At 37.6% G+C, this 19,193-nt stretch overlaps 1 protein-coding gene across 1 annotated transcript; it reads right to left on the bottom strand.

Moving 5' to 3' along the window:
• Positions 1-223: 223 nt before the first annotated feature.
• aldh6a1 (aldehyde dehydrogenase 6 family, member A1) lies at positions 224-19,151 on the bottom strand. Its single transcript, XM_052145818.1, has 12 exons — positions 19,008-19,151; positions 18,331-18,372; positions 16,357-16,431; positions 15,150-15,311; positions 13,861-13,939; positions 11,677-11,979; positions 11,407-11,528; positions 10,509-10,698; positions 7,619-7,800; positions 7,253-7,432; positions 3,146-3,244; positions 224-773 (listed from the first exon to the last, which is right to left on the bottom strand). Exons 1-12 carry the CDS (start codon positions 19,044-19,046, stop codon positions 669-671), a joined length of 1,578 nt encoding a protein of 525 aa, XP_052001778.1. The 5' UTR covers positions 19,047-19,151; the 3' UTR covers positions 224-668.
• Positions 19,152-19,193: the final 42 nt, after the last annotated feature.

Raw genomic sequence — 19,193 nt, 5'->3', positions numbered from 1 at the left:
AAAATATTTTTTTCACCCGTTTTATTCCAGGAGGTGAAAGATTGATGCACTCCTTTCCTCAAAAAGCACACAATTATATATCATTTATGTCCGTAGCACACATGGTGTGAGGCAATTTATGTGACAAAATTTGATTATTATGGATAGAGCCACAGTATGAGAAATAGCAACAGTGACGCTTGTCTTAGCAAGCACCACTAAAATAAACTAACACAGGAACAAATTCATTTAATTGTTTATTGAGGCAAACAGCCCATAACAGTCTTCTATACAACCACAGTTGGCAAGTTTACATTTTCAAATGTTGTATATGTATACAGACATTCAAATATAACCAGAGGTTATGCTAAAGTTGAACAATTCAGAAAACAGAGTTAATGCTCTAACCAGCTTGCTACAGCTATTGGAACATGTGGCACTCAAACTTTTTTGAGGAAACACCTTTACACTCCAAGCAAATTTACAGGGGGCCATTATATTGTGTATATATTAGCAAAAGTTATGATGGTGAGAACTGGCAAAAATTTGATTCACATTTTCAGATTTATTTCACTACATATTAGTTTAGCAGTGAAAAGTTCAGTTTCATTTGAAAATTCCCAACCGTTCAGTAGTTAAAACTTGTAGTATTGAAGAATTGGAGATAAGGGCTGTCAGGTTATTGACACTTAGCGTCCCATTGTTGGCATGGTAACAGTGGGAGATTTCAATGTAGCATCTTCTGCCTTCCACTGTGAAGTAACAGTTTTGATCTGTGTGTAGAACTGGATGCCCTGTGATGGAAGTAAAAATGCAAATACAAAACAATGAGTCAGGATTATTAGTCATTACCTTGTTATTATCCTCCCAAAATTACAATGACATGACATGAGAAATGGCAGGTGGATGGCAACCCTATGTTGGCAGGAGGAATAACCACCAATGAGCCAGTCAGTCATTGCTTTTGATTCATGACAAACTAGAGCTGACAAAAACTTACACAGCAAAACAAACTTCATGGCCAAACTCTGGAAACAAACATTCAAATGGTAAACCAAATGGACCTGACGCAACACGCTTTAAAACTCTGGTGGGTACATTTGACATGGCCTTACAATACTTCATTTAGTGTTTCAGTGTTTACTGGTTCACCTCATCATATATGCTTGAAATCAGAGCATCTTCGCTTCCACAAAATACTTTAGAATAGGGTTGCAACTAACTATTTTCAGCAATTATGAAACTGTCAATAATTTCTTTATGGATATTTCAAATGTCATGTCTGTTTGATAGTTTATGGTGCTGAGTGAAAGCAGTTGAGTTTGAGTGAACAGTTTAATATATTCGGATGCAATGTGTTGGATGTCCGTTAAGTTTTATAATGTTGAGGGGATTGTGTTTATTCTCTTACAATGGAGTTTGCTGAATTTGAGGGGCTGCTTGATGTTAGCCAATCTTATAAGTGGCCATTTACGTTGAAGTTTTAAGGAGGCACTAATGCCAAAACCGAGTGTTTCAGATAGAGGACCAAAAACAGGGTGGAAAATGATCATAAATTACTACATTGACTGTTTTGGTGCAAAAAAAAAAAAAAAATATATATATATATATATCTCATTAACATTGTAACTCAGGAAAGATAATGAAATAACACTTCATGACCCCTTTAAAAAAAATACAACTAAATCAAGATTACAATAAGGCACTTACAATGGACGTGAATGGGGCCAATTTTTGGAGGGATTATAGGCAGAAATGTGAAGCTTATAATTTTATAAAAGCACTTGCATTAAATCTTCTGTTAAAACTCATTATTTGAGCTGAAAATGTGTTTAAAACGTAATGTTAGTCATTTTATGGTTTGTTGACATTACATCACCATGGCAACAAAGTTGTACATTTGGTTATTAAGTGATTTTAACACATTAAAATGATGTTAACGTGCATATTGTTTATGTCTTGTGGCTATCATTTTTAAACCATGAGTATTTTAACATTTACAGATTGTCCCCATTCACTTCCATTGTAAGTGCTTCACTTGAACCCAGATTTGTGCTTTTTTTCTTCTTTTTTTCTTTTTTAAAGTATATACAAATATTTTTTTATGAAAAAATTAAAAAATTAAATGATCATTGATTTTTATCAATTAGTGTTTGCAGCCCAAATTTACAATGTTGAAATGTTTTTTTAACCTTGAGATCCCGCATCCTCATATGAGGACATACCATTTTGGCTTTCCTGTACCCTATACATAATTTTAATCGACTACTTATACCAGGAAACTCCAGGCTTTTATTTAAGGGTTAAATTATCCAGGCCTGTACTCACTTGACAAAACAAGACTGTGGCAATTCCAGTGAAATGGTTCTAAGCAGACCAAACAAAAGTGCATCTGATAAGGAACCTCATTCATTTTGACATTGAAATCTGTTTGTTACAAAAGAGTAACATCTATAGTTTCATCTGATGTGCAAATTTGAATATTTCAGTGATTTATCATGAGAGAGCACACTGTTAATCATCATGTCCTCGTATGAGGACATTGGCACTTTATTTAGGTAAAAAACAAGGCCCAGTGGCTGCGATCACCATTTGGAATCAATGGCTGTGTCAGAAAGCTTGACAATGCGGCTTTCCATGGACGTATATGGAGGTAGGTTGAAAATAAGGTGCCTTTCAAACTGTTCTGAGATCAGTGCATTCATTTAAAACACTGTTAAGCCATTAACTGATTTTCTAATGTCAACATGATTGGCAGTCATTAAGAACATAACTTCAGAATTTCTTAATTTTGATATCAACATGATCGGCAGCCATTCGATTATGTTGGTGATTACTTTGATTCAGAGTTTTTGAAGCTAATTTCAGATTTTTCAAATGCTACACCACTGGCTGTCATGAGCTACCACCTGTTTGTTTGAAAACGCAGAGAGAGAACATTGAGATTTTTATACCAAAGTAGAGAAAACATTGTAATAAAAATGTATACACAAAGCTAACTTTCTATAGACACGCTGTCCCCTGATGACAAATCATTAAGGGAAATGGAAAATGCACAGCAGTCTCGCCCGGGTCTCAGGAGGTAAAATGAGCTTTGCGTTTCAGTGTCTAATATAAACCTATTCCACACAGCAAAATATTCAAATGTCCAGAAATGAATACTTACTTGCTTTCCATAGAAATTGGTGTCGCCCCTAAAGGAGCCTCTGGAACCGGTGAATGAAAACATGGGCAGTGGGACGGGGATTGGTACATTAACTCCAATCTGTAAAAGGAGCAGTATGGTATATTAACATGAATAGAGGTCAACTACTTTTGCCCTCTTGAGCAGTTCTCCTCATCTTACTTATCTGACACACTCACACCCTGATGACAGCTAAGACAACAACTTAACCAGCAGATGCAAATGCATTTTTGTCTGCCGCAGAAAGCGTGCGTTTTCCTTCACATTGCTAGACACCGTGTGGGAGAGATGGTTTGTAAATTATTTTACGTTACCGCTTCACGTTAGTCTACTAGCTTAATGTATAATTCGAATTCACACCATATCACTGCAGCTTTAACCTTTCCAATTGTGTACTGAATAAAACATGCCCACTGCTCTTCAATTCCAGATACAGAAGTCATAAAATTAGTTTAAACATTTACAAGATAGCAAGGGAATGCAGGCTTGTCACAACGGTCCGGTTTAACCTCTTTTTCCGAAGGTACATCTTTGCTTTGAGAACAAGCTGCTGTTGGTCTTATACAACTGTGTACGGAAAGTGCAGAACAACCAACTCATTCAATTACGAGGCAGTCAGCACACAGCTGAAAGCCACAATCATTTGTTTGTGTACCAGCCGAGAAAAGTAATCCATGCAGAGAATAACTAAACAAAACATTTTGTTTTTGGGGTGGGTGAGGCTGGAAACTGGCAGTACGTGTTGAAATGTTTGAAAGCATGGTTGAAAAAGTGGTGCCTTTTGGCCAAAGGGGACTTGTGAGGTAGTGGAAGAGAGAGAGAGAGAGAGAGAGAGAGAGAGAGAGAGCACAAAAGGAAGTTCTTGTGTGTGGGGTGTTTTGGAGGCCAGCTCAGCACATGGCAGGTGCAATTAGGGCTGGGCAATTTTTCCGATTTATTCGAATTTGCATTTTGACCCATTTTTTATTTTTTTTTTTAAATCGAGATTTTTCCAAATATATTGCAAAAGCTATAGTTAGATACATTGTACAGTTGTGTTCAAATAAATAGCAGAGCGTTAATAAAAAAAAAAGAATAAAGTGCAAATATTTTTTAATAGCTTTTATTTCCATATTTCAAATGTAGTGGAAACATTACACATTCTATTCCAAATCAAAGCATTAACACATTTTTATCAAGTCTGTGTTATTCTTTTACAGGAAGCAAAGAAAAGGAATATTAATGTGTTCAAAAATTTAGCAGTGTCGACATTTTTCAAGATTTCACTTCACTTCAGTTTAAATTACTGACCTAATATTTAGTTGCATAACCATTGTTTTGCAACTAAATGCTGCGCATTGCTGCGCATCTGCGTTGCATCGAGTCAACCAACTTCTGGCACCTAGAAACAGGTATTTCAGCCCAGGATGAAGAACTACATTCCAAAGTTCCAGTGAATTTTGGGGTTTTGCTTCAGGAACTGCATTTTTAATGTTACCCCACAAGTATCCAATGGGGTTGACGTCAGGGGATTGAGCTGGCCACTCCATTACCTCAATCCTTTTTGTCTGGAACCAAAAGTTACTCGCTTACTCATGTGTTTGGGGTCGTCGTCTTGTTAAAACACCCATTTCAGGGGCATTTCCTCTTCGGCATAGGGCAACATTATCTCTCAAAGTATTCAATAGTATAGTATATAGTATAGTATATAGTATTCAAACTGATCCATGATCCCTGGTATACGATAAATAGGCCCAACCCTATAGTATGAAAAACATCCCTATACTATGATTTTTGCGTCTTCACAGTATACTGTGGCTTGAATTCAGTCGCCTGACGTACCGTTGACTAGGCCAGAAAAGAACAATTTTACTCTGATCAGTCCACAGAATGTTAAGCCATTTCTCTTTGGGCCAATCGATGTGTTCCTTGGCAAATTTGAATAGATTTGCACATGCCGTTTTTTTTCAACAGTGGTGTTTACGGGGGCTTCTTGCTGATAGCTTAGCTTCGATCAAACGTTTTCTGACTGTAACAGTACTTACAGTTCATTTTAGATCATCTTTGATCTTTCTGGAGGTGATGATTGGCTGAATCTTTGCCATTCTGACTATACTTCGATCCGATTGAACAGTAGTTGCTCGTTTTCGTCCCAGTGGTTCGAGTTTTTGGTGGCATTTTGAAGCATTTGAGATCATTTTAGCTGAGCATCCTATAATTTGCTGCACTCCTTTATATGTTTTCCCCTCTCTAATCAACTTTTGATTCAAATTACGTTGTTCCTTCGAACAATGTTTGGAATGGCCCATTTTACTTAGCAATTCAGAAGAAAATATATTTTAGAACAATGTGTGTAAAAATTTGTAATTCATCCGCCGCTCCATTTACCATGCTGATTCAGATAGATTGAGTAATTATTGATTTGTTCTATGATATGTTTCAAGTGTTCTGCATCATTTGGCTAGCGATCATTTTGACAAACTTTGCTAGTTGAATTGTAATGATAAATTAGTTCATATTGCTGCACTGCTCAGTGTGAACCGCTAGAGGGTGCATCACTATCTGCAGGGGTTTATGAAAATACACACAAATTGTTTGATATACAATAGTACTTTCAAGATAAACTTGATCATTTATATATATTGATTTCTAGATAACTTTCTATATATACTTGGTTTGGATAAAATTAATACCTACACTGCCTAAGAATTATTTTGCCATTTTTTAATTCAATTATTTCGAAACATCTTGGTTTATTACATTTAAATGTATTTTACATTTACAACTTTCCCCTGTGGTGCATTTGGTGCATCTGTAAATTTTTCTTGCACACCTTTGTTTTCTATAATGAAAAGAACCTGGTTGCCTTGCATTCTAATAAAGAACATACAATTTGAATCATGTTGGAGTACATTTAAATGTAAAAAAAAAAAAATAGAATAATGTGAATCGAATAGTGAATCGTCAATAAGTTTTAATAAAAAAATGTGCCATATTGCCCAGCCTTACATCAACATGTGAATTGCAAACACACAGCATAGCTGCTTACCACAGGCAAACAAACGTGGTAAAAGCGGCCCATTTCTGCGTAACCACCAGATAAACAGGTTGCAAGGAATCCCTTTTGAGTTAATTTCAGACTCAGCAAAATATTTCAGTGTTGCCCTCTTTTGATTAAAAAGCACATATTTGCTATGTGCTATTTGGAGTCTGCATGCTTTGTGGTTGCAGCTGTATTTTCCTATGTTTTCAATGCTGGTCGCAAACAAGGTAAGTGCAAATGGGAAAAAATATTTTTCACATACATTTTGTCAGGGAGGGGTTGTGTTGATCTTTACGTTATATGTGGCAGCTGACATATCAACCATGGTTCTCAGCTTTGGGTCGGGGAGTGGCGCCATGAGATTTAACACATTTCATTTACATCACATTCTAATATGTACTCTAGAGGAATGCCTGGAAGTCTTATCCTATAAAAGCCTACATGACATGCATACATACACACATAAAAAGGTGCCTAATATGAACATGTCTACACCATATATGATTAGGGAGTTTTCCACAGTTGTATACGGTCTCATGAATGGCCCTCTCTGCAGTGGTTGTAGACTAATCGACTAGTCATCCAAGAACTGACTAGTCGAGTAGTGGGGTTGACTACTAACATTAATATTTGTAATGCTTGTGGTTTTAATGGGAAATTAAACTTATTGGAGAAAGTTTTTGCATGATTATAGCTTGCTTTGCTTAAAAGTGAATAGTAGTCAGAACAGTGAACCCTTTTGCAAGAAGTTTTGTCTCTAAATCTTTACGTATAGTCCCAACTTTTAGAACTGAAGTGTTTTGATTAACTAAAAAGAACCGGCTTATAAGAGTTGTTCATTCAGGAATTAGAATACACTTGGTGTGCCCTGTAGATTCAAAAGAACTGGTTCAGTAGAGTCATTCGTTTGGGAATTTCCTTTCGAGAACTATTAACAGAATCAAATGTCAAGAAAAACTAAATTTCCAAAAAAATAATCAGTTCTTGGTTCTCATCCCTAGTGGTGTATCATGTATCGGCAACAACCTCACAACAAGTATATATATATATAAATTGCTCTGTCTCACCTGACCGACATCTACTTCATGGGTGTATTTACGTGCAGCGGCACCATTGGTGGTGAAGATGGCAGTTCCGTTGCCATATGCGTTCTTATTGACCATTTTGATGGCATCATCCAAGCTGTCAGCCTCCAGGACTACCAACACAGGTCCAAAGATCTCCTCCTGATAGCACTTCATATCCGGCTGAAAACAAAATTAACAGGTATAAGACACAACCTGTACATAATGGTGTTGCACCCTATAGACATAACATGTTCCTAGAGTTAGGGTGAACCTATCGCTCATTGTACAGAGTTACAATGAGACATTGCATATAGAGTGGGATAAATGCTTCCTCTCAGAAATGCAGGTTGCTAAATCCGCTCTCACCGTGACATTGCTAATGATGGTTGGTCCTACGAAGTTCCCGTTTTCATAACCCTTGACTTTCACATTCCTGCCATCAAGCAGCAACTTGGCTCCCTCATCCACACCACTCTGAATAAGGCTGTTAACACGGTCTCTTGCCTGGGGGGAGATGAGAGGTCCCACGTCAGCTCCAGGCTCATCACCTAGCAGAACAGGATGAATGTGGGAACAACAGAAAGTCTACACATGAGTGAGTGAAACATATGTAACATTTGATTTTATGATATAAAAAAAGGTGTGTGGAATAGAAAAATGCAAGTAAACTTTAATGCAGACAAGACAAGAACGACAAGAGTCATTCATACACTAGTTTCAGCCATCATGCCCATAGAAAACAAACTGGCTGACGCATAATGCACTAATATGGCAACCACTTGCCAAAAATCGCAATCCGATTGTTTGCCTTTACACAACTTCTGGGAGTCAGGGTGTACAGGTCTTTAGTATTTGTAAATTGTTGGTCTGTTGCGTTTTTAAGACAAACTAGTGTGAAGTTCCCTTAAGAAACACATATGATCAGTGTCTGGTGGGAATTAACCCTAAACCAGCATTATTATACTGGACCACCAACTAGCTTATTATGAAAATATGTTGTTTTACACATCCTGAAAGTTTAGACATCCAAAATTATAGAGGATGTTGCTTGTGATTAAATACGGGTTGATATCCTTTTAATTTGACCCCTTTTACTGGGTTTTAACCAAAATGGATTGACCATTGCTGACAATTGCAAGAACACACACCATTTTGGATACCCTGAGGCAGTCTATCTTAGAGGGTTGTTATGGGGTTTCAGAATAGCTGCCGCAGTATAGCTTCTCTGCTTACAATTACAATTGTCATCTTCAAACTTTTTTGGTTTTACATTTGAACGGCCCATACTAATTTCTAGTCACTTTATACCACAAAACGTGCTTCTACTTTGCAGCATGAGCTAGACAAATAGTGCTTCTATCCTTTTGGGTGAACTGAACATGCTATTGGGCAGCACAGAGGGAGGTGTGGTCATAAAGGCATGGGTGGTCTACGAGAAGGCAAAAAAAGAAAGGGATAAAGCAAACCGAATGAAGCAGGGATCATTCGTGAGGGACTTGGATAAGGGATTTAATCTAATGAAGATTTTCGAAAATGTGGTACTTGAAGAAAACTGAAGGCAAATGTTTTAACACTTAAATTTTGTGGGTTTTTTTGGAATACAATGAAGTTAAGATAATAACAGAAGTGTAGAAACAGAGAAAAGGTCTGTGAGGTGTTCACAATAAAATCTTTATCGTTGCTGAAATTATTGAAAACATTCAAGCAGTTTAGCACTGAATTTCTCAATCCTGGTGGCCTCAGCACTGCACATTTTGGACACATTTAAATGGACATAGTCAATACTCTAGAAATCTAAATGAGAACAGTATGATGAATGAGAATGTAAACATATTATTCGGAATATCCATGTGTATCTGCACATGTCCAAACTTAAGCAATTATGAGGGCACTGGATTTTTTACTAACATGAAATGAACATCAAGAGATGAGTGAAAACAGAAAGAGTCTTGTGTGCTGTTGATCAGGACGTGTATAAGAGTTGATTAAAGCTTAGATATGTCATTTCTGCGACACTAGCGCCCCCAAATGTTTTCAAAACAACTTTTTGAATACATCCCTCATCTGCAATTGCTCAACAAAGCTAAAATGTGGTCCAGGGAAATATTAGAGTATGCTAATTTTGTTTTGGCCAGGCAGTGTATTTTGTCAAATAAAGTGCTGCGCAACAGAGCATCACATATGTGAGATATTGCTTAAATATAATACAATAACTTTATTATTAGTAGTAGCAGCAGTAGTATTAGTATTACAGTGAATATTACATAACTTTACAGTAGTGATACATTTGTCTTTTTTTTATCATTTAAATTGAGCTTTTATTATGACAGAGCTTTTATTTTGAAGTGTTTTTGTGGTATGACGGTCAATCTGGAAAAGCCGATCACTAAATTTGTGCTATGTTCACTGTCATCTGCTACAAAAAGAGCAGACGATGCTCATGACAGTGTTTTCCATGTATGAGCCAAGGAGGAGCTTTAAAAGGTATGAACTGCCGATGTCGGCACAACACTGTCTCCACATAATCACTCACATTTGAAGAGCGCAGCACATGCAAACTATATATTTATCTAATTAAACTGCAGCTTTTTTAGCTAAATAATCTCCTTAAGAATGTTTAAACAATAACATTCCTATGTGAGATGGTATCGGATCATTTTTACAACCAAGAGTACAAGTACATGAGCGCGGTATCGGACCCGATTCCGATAACAGTATTGGGACATTCCTATTGATTACAACAAAAATGTATCTCAACTCGTCCCTCCTTTTCTTAAAAAAAAAAGCTAAATCGAGGTTACATTGAGGCACTTACAATAAAAGTAAATGGGGCCAATCCGTAAAAATTATTAATGTAATTATAATAGTAATGTAAGTGCCTTTATCAAATTATTAGCTTCACATTTATGCCTTTAAACCATCCAAAAATTAGCCCCATTCTCTTCCATAGTAAGTGCCTCACTTTCTTTCTTTTTTTTTATGGGACGAGTCAAAATAATTTTGGTGGTAAATCAACATTATGCCACAAATGCTGTCGCTTGAGCTTAACTTGTATAGAACCCGAAATATTCTTTCAAGTCACATAATTGTGTTGTGTTGTTTTAGGATACAGTGTAACATTTGATTTCTCTCATCAGGATCATTAGTAGAGCATTCCATGTCCTGAATTGGGTGCATTAGATTAGCCTTAAATATATTGCTGGTGGCTGCCAGAAGCACGATTGAGAAACACTTTTGCACAACAAAGCTCGAGTACCTGCATTGACACGGAGACTCTTTGTACGTTCAACCAGTTCAGGCAACCAGTTTCGTGCCTCTCCTACAAGTATAGCAGTGGAGAGTGCCATACATCTCTGACCTGCTGCTCCAAAAGCTGCACCAACCAGCTGATTCAATGTGTTCTCTTTGTTGGCATCAGGCATCACAACACCATGATTCTTTGCCCCCTGGTGGACAGAATGGGATTAATCTGAGGAATTAATTTATTTTTTTACCAAATTCAAGTCTAGCACTTATGCAACGAGTAAAAATGGGCAAGGCAAAATTAAGGGCAGAAACTGCTCTACAAAACTAAAACTGAATTACAAAACTGAAACAAATTACTTTTTTTAAATGCAGTAATAACATACTGGGGAGTTGACACGTGTCCTACATGTTTGTTTGCAAAATTGCAAAGATGCTCAGTTACAAGCATTAGCTTTCTTTTCTGTATTATCTGTTTGGTGGCACTGAGATCTAATAGGTGTGAACTTATTTTATTGCAAGAATTAAATACTGCAAGCTCATATTCCTGCCTGTTTTCCATATTTTGCTGATATCCATCATTTTTGAGACTGTCATGTCAACTGTATAGGTAATCGCTGAATTCCCTCCAAAGTCTTGCGTCAGAATAAAATTGCCTCATTAGAGGGGCAAATTCATTTGTAACCAAATGCTGCCACCAACTGGCCATTCTCACAGCTGTACTAAGATGAATTTTCAGTGATGTAAAAAAAACATAGGACACCACATATGTATATGATAAGTATTTGATGTCCTGTAGAAGAGTTAGCTTGATAGTTGAAAGACAGTCTTAAAAAGAAAACCTAAATTCTAAAAAGTGATTATAATGGAATGTGGTTTTCCAAGTGCATAATTGTATGTTCAAAACTAACCATGTTGCTCTGCACTCTCTTGCCATTTTTGGAGCCTCTTTCGTAGATGTACTCGCCGGCCTGATTGGAGCCCACGAAACTGATCGCTTTTATGGCAGGATGCTCACAGATGAAGTTTACAGCTATAATGACAAAAATGTACTTAGTTATTTGCACTCTGAATATGGGTCGTAGTTTACAACTGATAGACACATTTTGAGTAAAGTATAAAACGTAATGCTCTTCCATGATCGCTTGTGACAACCCTTCCAATTTCATTATTTTCCATACCGGCATGCTGTCCGTGAATGATGTTTAATGTTCCGTCTGGAGCTCCGGCATCCTGCAGCAGTTTTGCCAGCATCATGGTACAGCCAGGGACCCTCTCTGAGGGTTTCATCAGATAGGTATTGCCACACACCATGCCCATTGGGAACATCCACAGAGGAATCATGGCAGGGAAGTTGAAGGGAGCGATACCGGCACACACGCCAATTGGCAAGCGGTATGTGTATGTGTCCATGTCCTTAGTGATAGAGGGGAGAGTCTCGCCCAACATAAGGGATGTAATACTACATGTGTGCTCTACAACCTCTGCAAGAATAACAAAATAACGTAAGAGTAAATAAAGCAAAGCACGGAAATCCATAATGTGCAAACAATGATGAGGCCCAAGATTTTCTTGGAGCCCTAGCAGCCAAAAATGAAAGATTGAATATAAATTTACAAGGGATTCCATCATACCTGTCTTAACCTAAGACATGTAATGTTTTAACATTAACATTTAACATTTTCATGATTAAATATGTCCTGGACATGTTCTTGAAAGGTTTTGTGAGGTTTACCCTAGTATGTACAGTGTATACAGTGCATCCGGAAAGTATTCACAGCGCTTCACTTTTTCCACAATTTGTTATGTTACAGCCTTATTCCAAAATCGATTAAATTCATTATTTTCCTCATAATTCTACAAACAATACCCCTTAATGACAACGTGAAAGAAGTTTGTTTGATATCTTTGCAAATTGATTAAAAATAAATAAATGAAAGAAATCACATGTACATAAGTATTCACAACCTTTGCTCAATACTTTGTTGAAGCAGCTTTGGCACCAATTACAGCCTCAAGTCTTTTTGTGTATGATGCTACAAGATTGGCACACCTATTTTTGGGCAGTTTCTCCCATTCTTCTTTGTAGGACCTCTCAAGCTCCATCAGGTTGGATGGGGAGCATCGGTACACAGCCATTTTCAGATCACTCCAGAGATGTTCAATCGGGTTCAAGTCTGGGCTCTGGCTGGGCCACTCAAGGACATTCACAGAGTTGTCCCGTAGCCACTCCTTTGTTATCTTTGCTGTGTGCTTAGGGTCGTTGTCCTGTTGGAAGATGAACTGTCACCCCAGTCTGAGGTCCAGAGCGCTCTGGAGCAGGTTTTCATCAAGAATGTCTCTGTACATTACTGCATTCATCTTTCCCTCGATCCTGACTAGTTTCCCAGTTCCTGCCACTGAAAAACATCCACACAGCATGATGTTGCCACCACCATGCTTCACTTTAGGGATGCTATTGGCCAGGTGATGAAAAGTGCCTGGTTTCCTCCAGACATGACGCTTGCCATTCAGGCCAAAGAGTTCAATCTTTGTTTCATCAGACCAGAGAATTTTGTTTCTCATTGTCTGAGAGTCCTTCAGGTGCCTTTTGGCAAACTCCAGGAGGGCTCTCATGTGCCTTTTACTGAGGAGTGGCTTCCATCTGGCCACTCTACCATACAGGCCTGATTGGTGGAGTGCTGCAGAGATGGTTGTTCTTCTGGAAGGTTCTCCTCTCTTCACAGAGAAATGCTGCAGCTCTGTCAGAGTGACCATCGGGTTCTTGGTCACCTCCCTGACTAAGGACCTTCTCCCCCGATCGCTCAGTTTGGCCGGGCAGCCAGCTCTAGGAAGAATCCTGGTGGTTCCAAACTTCTTCCATTTATGGATGATGGAGGCCACTGTCCTCATTGGGACCTTCAATGATGCAGAATTTTTTCTGTATCCTTCCCCAGATCTGTGCCTTGATACAATCCTGTTTCGGAGGTCTTCAGACAATACCTTGGACTTCATGGCTTGGTTTGTGCTCTGACATGCACAGTTAACTGTGGGACCTTATATAGACAGGTGTGTGCCTTTCCAAATCATGTCCAATCAACTGAATTTACCACAGGTGGACTCCAATCAAGTTGTAGAAACATCTCAAGGATGATGTGATTTTTTGGTTTTTTATTTTTAATAAATTTGCTAAGATTTCAAACAAAGTTCTTTCACATTGTCATTATGGGTTATTGTTTGAAGAATTTTGAGGAAAATAATGAATTTAATCAAATTTGGTATAAGGCTGTAACATAAAAAATGTGGAAAAAGTGAAGCGCTGTGAATACTTTCCGGATGCACTGTAGTGAACAAATAATGACCCTATGAGAGAACCAAAGACTCACGCAGTCCTCTGAATACATCGCCCTCAGCATCAGCCAAGGTTTTCCCCTGCTCCAGAGTTATCAACTTGGCCAGCTCTTTCTGAAACACAAATCATATTAGATATACATTTAGTAAACAGAAACAGTATTTTTAAGAATCTCAGAAATAGGTAGAATGTGTTTTTGAGTTCGTTTCAGTGGTTCATAAGAGCTCACCTGGCTGAACTTTTAGGAAAAATTCTTACTGGCTGCTAAACACATTATTACTACTATTTGTCCTCATCATCAGTAGGTGTGACATGAATCTCCAACTATTTTGATCTTAACTGACTAAACAGGAATTAGCTGTTGCCCTCAGTCAACATAAACACACCTGCGTGCAGAGATATTAGCAAGATGCTGCAAATGTACATACATTTGTACAATCTTTTGCTAATTAAATTTTCCAGGAACATGTTATAGTTTTTTTTGTTTAATTATTCTAAAAAAGGAATCAAATCTACTCAAATAATCTTAAGTGCCCTTTCACTCATGTACCATCTGTAGCCAATAGCCATTCCTACATCAGCCCATAGTAAGGTATGCCTATCATCATGCTTTTATCTGTATTTTGACGATTAACAATTTGTATACACTTATCTTTGTATTAGTATCAGTGTCATCATAAAGTATAATAACAGTGCAATTGGCAAATACTTATGGCCGTGTTTCCAATACGCATTAGCATCATGAATTCAGAATGTAAACAAGACAAATTGCGCATTTTCTACATTTACATTTATGCATTTGGCAGACGCTTTTATCCAAAGCGACTTACAGTGCAATTATTACAGGGACAATCCCCCCGGAGCAACCTGGAGTTAAGTGTCTTGCTCAAGGACAAGATTAGTGGGGTTAGAACCTGTGACCTTCTGATTAACAGTTATGTGCTTTAGCCACTACGCCACCACCACTCCTACTGCTATATATTACTTACAATCATGACAGAATAGTTAAAACAGCTTCTTTTACTGATCTAGTGTGAATTCTACTCATAGAATGAGGCATGAAGTCATTGACAACACATTTAAATATCACATTAGTTGATGTTATACATGTAGTCGTGAATGTCTTCATATATAAGTGTACCTCTAAACACTTCCCCCACGTGCGTGACCGGTGTCTTAATTGTTTTTACTCCTGACCAAAGAACGATGAAGAACTTCTCTGTAAATGTGCCGGGCCCTTAAGACATTCTGATGGTGTTTTGAAATATAACCTATTTTTCAAAAGCAAAACAAATGAGTCGAGGAAGGGCAGGATTGACTTACAATATTGTCTTTAATGAGCTGCTGGTAGCGGAGGAAGATCTGCTGGCGAGCCAGAATGGAAGTGTCAGACCAGGTGTGGTACGCCCGCGAGCACGAGTCCACAGCGGCCAACATCTCATCCTGTGTGGCCTTTGGTACTCGGCCAATGACCTCGTTGGTGGCCTGAGGAGACAGCATGTATCATAGAGTTGTAAATGAGATGGTAAAACTCTGTTCTGCAGTGTGATTTAATCTATAACTAATGGTTTAATCCAGTGTCCCTGCAAAGAAGAGATTCAGCAGGTCCCTTGTAAAGTTCTGCTTGGTGACAAGGGCTGGCAACAAACATTTACAGAACAGCTGTCCCATACATTACATTCACCTGTTCATAGACGACCACCGAAACAGAATATTGAAATTATTTATAATAATGTGTGTCAAAGCAACCTCAGAAAAATATCCACCATCCCGATTCCAAAGACCCAGAGAGCTTTACTGATGTACTGTCTTTCTAATCACAGTTCTCAAAATATAAAGTTAAAATACAGTGTATTGTACATTATTTTGGCATCTATTTGGCAGATTACACCAAGCAAAGCATGAAGACCTTATTCAAAGCAGCACCATCTTTGATTTTTGACGGGAATAACAACAAGGCTGTGAGGAACAGTCACTTCAATGGGTCGTCCTGGTGTTTAAGCTGTTTTTGGATCATTCAGTGGACAAAACATTGAAAAAAAACATCTTTCCAAGAACATTCAGTAGACATAAAACTTCAGACAACATGAGTTGTGGAAAATCTGATTTAATCTAGGAGCTTTTTACAGTGAAGAGATGTAGGCCTATCCCTCACAGCCTCGTTGTCATTCCCATTAAAATCAAAGATTGTGCTAACGTGAATAAGGTCTATAGCTTGAGACTATCTAAACATGGATCAAGTGGCTTTGGAAGTAGTATTTAAAAAAATCAACTAGTAATTCAACAAAGGTGGTTTATAATATATCACAAGTTATAGTATACTGATATACTGTATACTGAACATATACACGTAATGATGTGTTGTCTTGTCTATAGGCTTAAACTCAGAGTGCATTAACCTAATGGGTTTTAACTGGGCCTGAGTGTAGTTAATGGCTGTAATCCTTTAAACTGCTGTTGTATGTCCTCTGGTGTAAATTCCACATGAAACATGTTGAAAAGCATAAAATGTCTGTTAATATGAACTTACTGGATTGTGAATGTCCAACCATTCTAAACTCTTGGATTCCACAAACTTTCCATCAATGAACAACTTAGTGGTGGGCTGGGAATGAGAGAAGAAAATAAATCAGTTTTTAAATGGAACATAAAAACAGTAATAAACATGATACACCTTCATGTTGATACACAACTAGACAACAGGGAAAATAATTTAACCACCAGTAAAACTCTAAAAGCTATTACAGAATCATATATTCTTAAAGGAACATCTTGTTATTGTCATCTTTATCTGGAATTGTCACTCACTCCATGGTCATTTGGATTACTACTACATTGTAGCTGAGATATCAAGTTAAACTAACAGCTTCAGCATTACTGCCAATCACAGCTGAGAGTCGTGACAGACGAGGTATTCAAACATGCTCAAGGCACCTACCTGACACAACTTTCCAAGTTGGGAGAAGATGTAAACTTTCAACATGGCAAAGGAAAGAACTCTTTCTATGTCAAAATAAGAGTTCCCCAAGAAATATACAAGAATGAAACTGGCATCCTCCATGTTTTTTCTCAGACAGCAAAACACTTCATTGTGAGTGAAATACTCATAGGATAATTCTGATAGCACATATGGCAGCAGCACTCTATGATCTGAGTGGATTACTACCACACTACAGCTGAGCAATAGAGTAAAACTAACAGCTGCAGCATGTTCATCACTGTAACAGACATAGGTAATCACACAATCATTGTCTCGCTCTCTCTTACACACACACGTCCTTGTTTCTCCAATAACTTGTTAGAAACAGCCCAAAGTTAGTAAATCATTACATTTACATTTATGCATTTGGCAGACACTTTTATCCAAATTACTAAAAAGTGAGGTTTTCTGATTAGTAACGGAGGCTTGGGTGCATCTTTCTAACTAGCAACAGCAGATCCTATGGCGTTAAGAAAGCAGTGACGCACACAAGAGCATTTTTTGGAAAAGTCCTTGTTTTTTCCCTACTTATTTATTTACTTGTTTGATGAAATGTTGTATAAAAGCAATATCACACTCACAATCGTGCTATTTTGTCCATCTATCAGCACGGATGTTATTACCAATGGCTGAATCACAGCTGTGCTGATAGCTGGACATACAGCACTTTTGCTCATGTGATAATGCATTATTAATAAAAATAAATCTTCTGCTCTAGCTACTTTTGGAAACTGGCAGTGCGATACTGCAGATATTGTTAACTTTTGCATGTTATGTTGCTCATTTGTTAGTCACTTTAGATAAAAGCGACTAAATGTAAATGTGGTAATAAGTGCCAAGGGAGATGCTAAATTACAGTTTGTTTAAGATACGAGTCTATGAAGAAACAGTGATATACGAAAGCCACTGTCGGATCTGACTCGTGCAGTGTCAAGTACAAGGTTCAGGTACAAGGCAGTTCAACCTGAAGTGCTCTCCCATTCTTATTGACACTTGGCCATGACAATCTGCTGCCTTTAATTAATGATATGTGAAACGGGGTTGGATAAGATTTTGAAACAATTCTCTAGAACCAGTGTTTTCAAACGGGGGTCAAAGGAAGTCCTGCAGGGGGTCTGAGAACAGATTTTAATCACATATAGGATTTCTTGAATATTAATTTATATATTTATATAAATGTATATTTAAATGTGGAACATAAATGATATGTAGAGGGAAATAATGTTTGTTAGTGTTTTAAAGATATTAATGACAGTTATTAAAAAGAGTCAGAGAAAATCTATCTTTTTATATTGGGAGTCTGCTAGGTATTCCTAAAACCATGTCTACTGTACTTTTTAGAGTTCTTTGTACACTTTAATCCAATGTTTTAAGATTACACAAATTTTGAGTGACAAATAGGCTTTCTGTGAATGCATTTTGTGTTTGTTTGGTGTTTTGTTTTTTGACCTGAACACACTGATAAACCACAAATAGGCACCACACTCCTTGAATGACTCTGTCTTGCTAGTGTAATTAACTTACCACAGAGGAGGAGTAACACATGCATCCCATCTGAAGAGGAATCTGCACAGGAGTTCAAAAGAACAGGACAATTATTGATGATCTCTTTACTGTCCCTTCTGGCCAAATCATTTCTTTTGAGAATATCACAATTAAACAGTCAATACTGAACCTCATGGAGCTGTGCACATATGCTTAAACTAAATGGTTATGATGATTGATCAATTTATCAGCACAGAAAGGAAATTGGTTATGGAGCATTTAAACAACGTGCATACTAAAATATGCACCATAAATGCATTTGAAAGGATTGCTTTTTTTGATTGGGAATTTGACACATCTAGAGTCAGTGGGTCAAATAAGGTTCGCACTAGTGTATGAAATGTATCCAAGGCTTTCTCTGACTTTGACTAACACAACTCGTGCATGAACTTGACAAAAGTTACCTGTTACCCAATACAACTATAAAGAAAGGAGTCAAAAGGTCATGGCAGTGTGGTAATTGCAAACTCCTTGCAACTCCTATAAAAGCTTTAACATTTGGTTTTAAAGAGCATTATATCTTAATGCTTTCATCGTGGCTAATGTGCAACAAAGCATCTGATCGTGACGTGTGACCGTCACGTTGATACTATATATCGTCAAAATATGTATCGCTGCAACAAAACAAAAAAAGCAATGCTTTTATGTTACCTTACCCTCTTCTTTATAACGGAACGAATTAGTGTCGCTGCCATGATGGAATTCGCAGATTAATGTTGTATATTTACTCCCAAGTCCCCTAATGTGCGTCCAACCCCCGCCAGAGGACGTGCGCTGAGACCTGCACAACTGCAAACGGATCTCTTTTCCTACTGTCTCTTTAAGAATGGGCGGGACTTACT

This window comes from Xyrauchen texanus, chromosome 16, assembly GCF_025860055.1.
Source record: "Xyrauchen texanus isolate HMW12.3.18 chromosome 16, RBS_HiC_50CHRs, whole genome shotgun sequence".
In the NCBI taxonomy this organism is placed as follows: domain Eukaryota; kingdom Metazoa; phylum Chordata; class Actinopteri; order Cypriniformes; family Catostomidae; genus Xyrauchen; species Xyrauchen texanus.
This window is presented reverse-complemented; position numbering and strand designations above follow the sequence as displayed.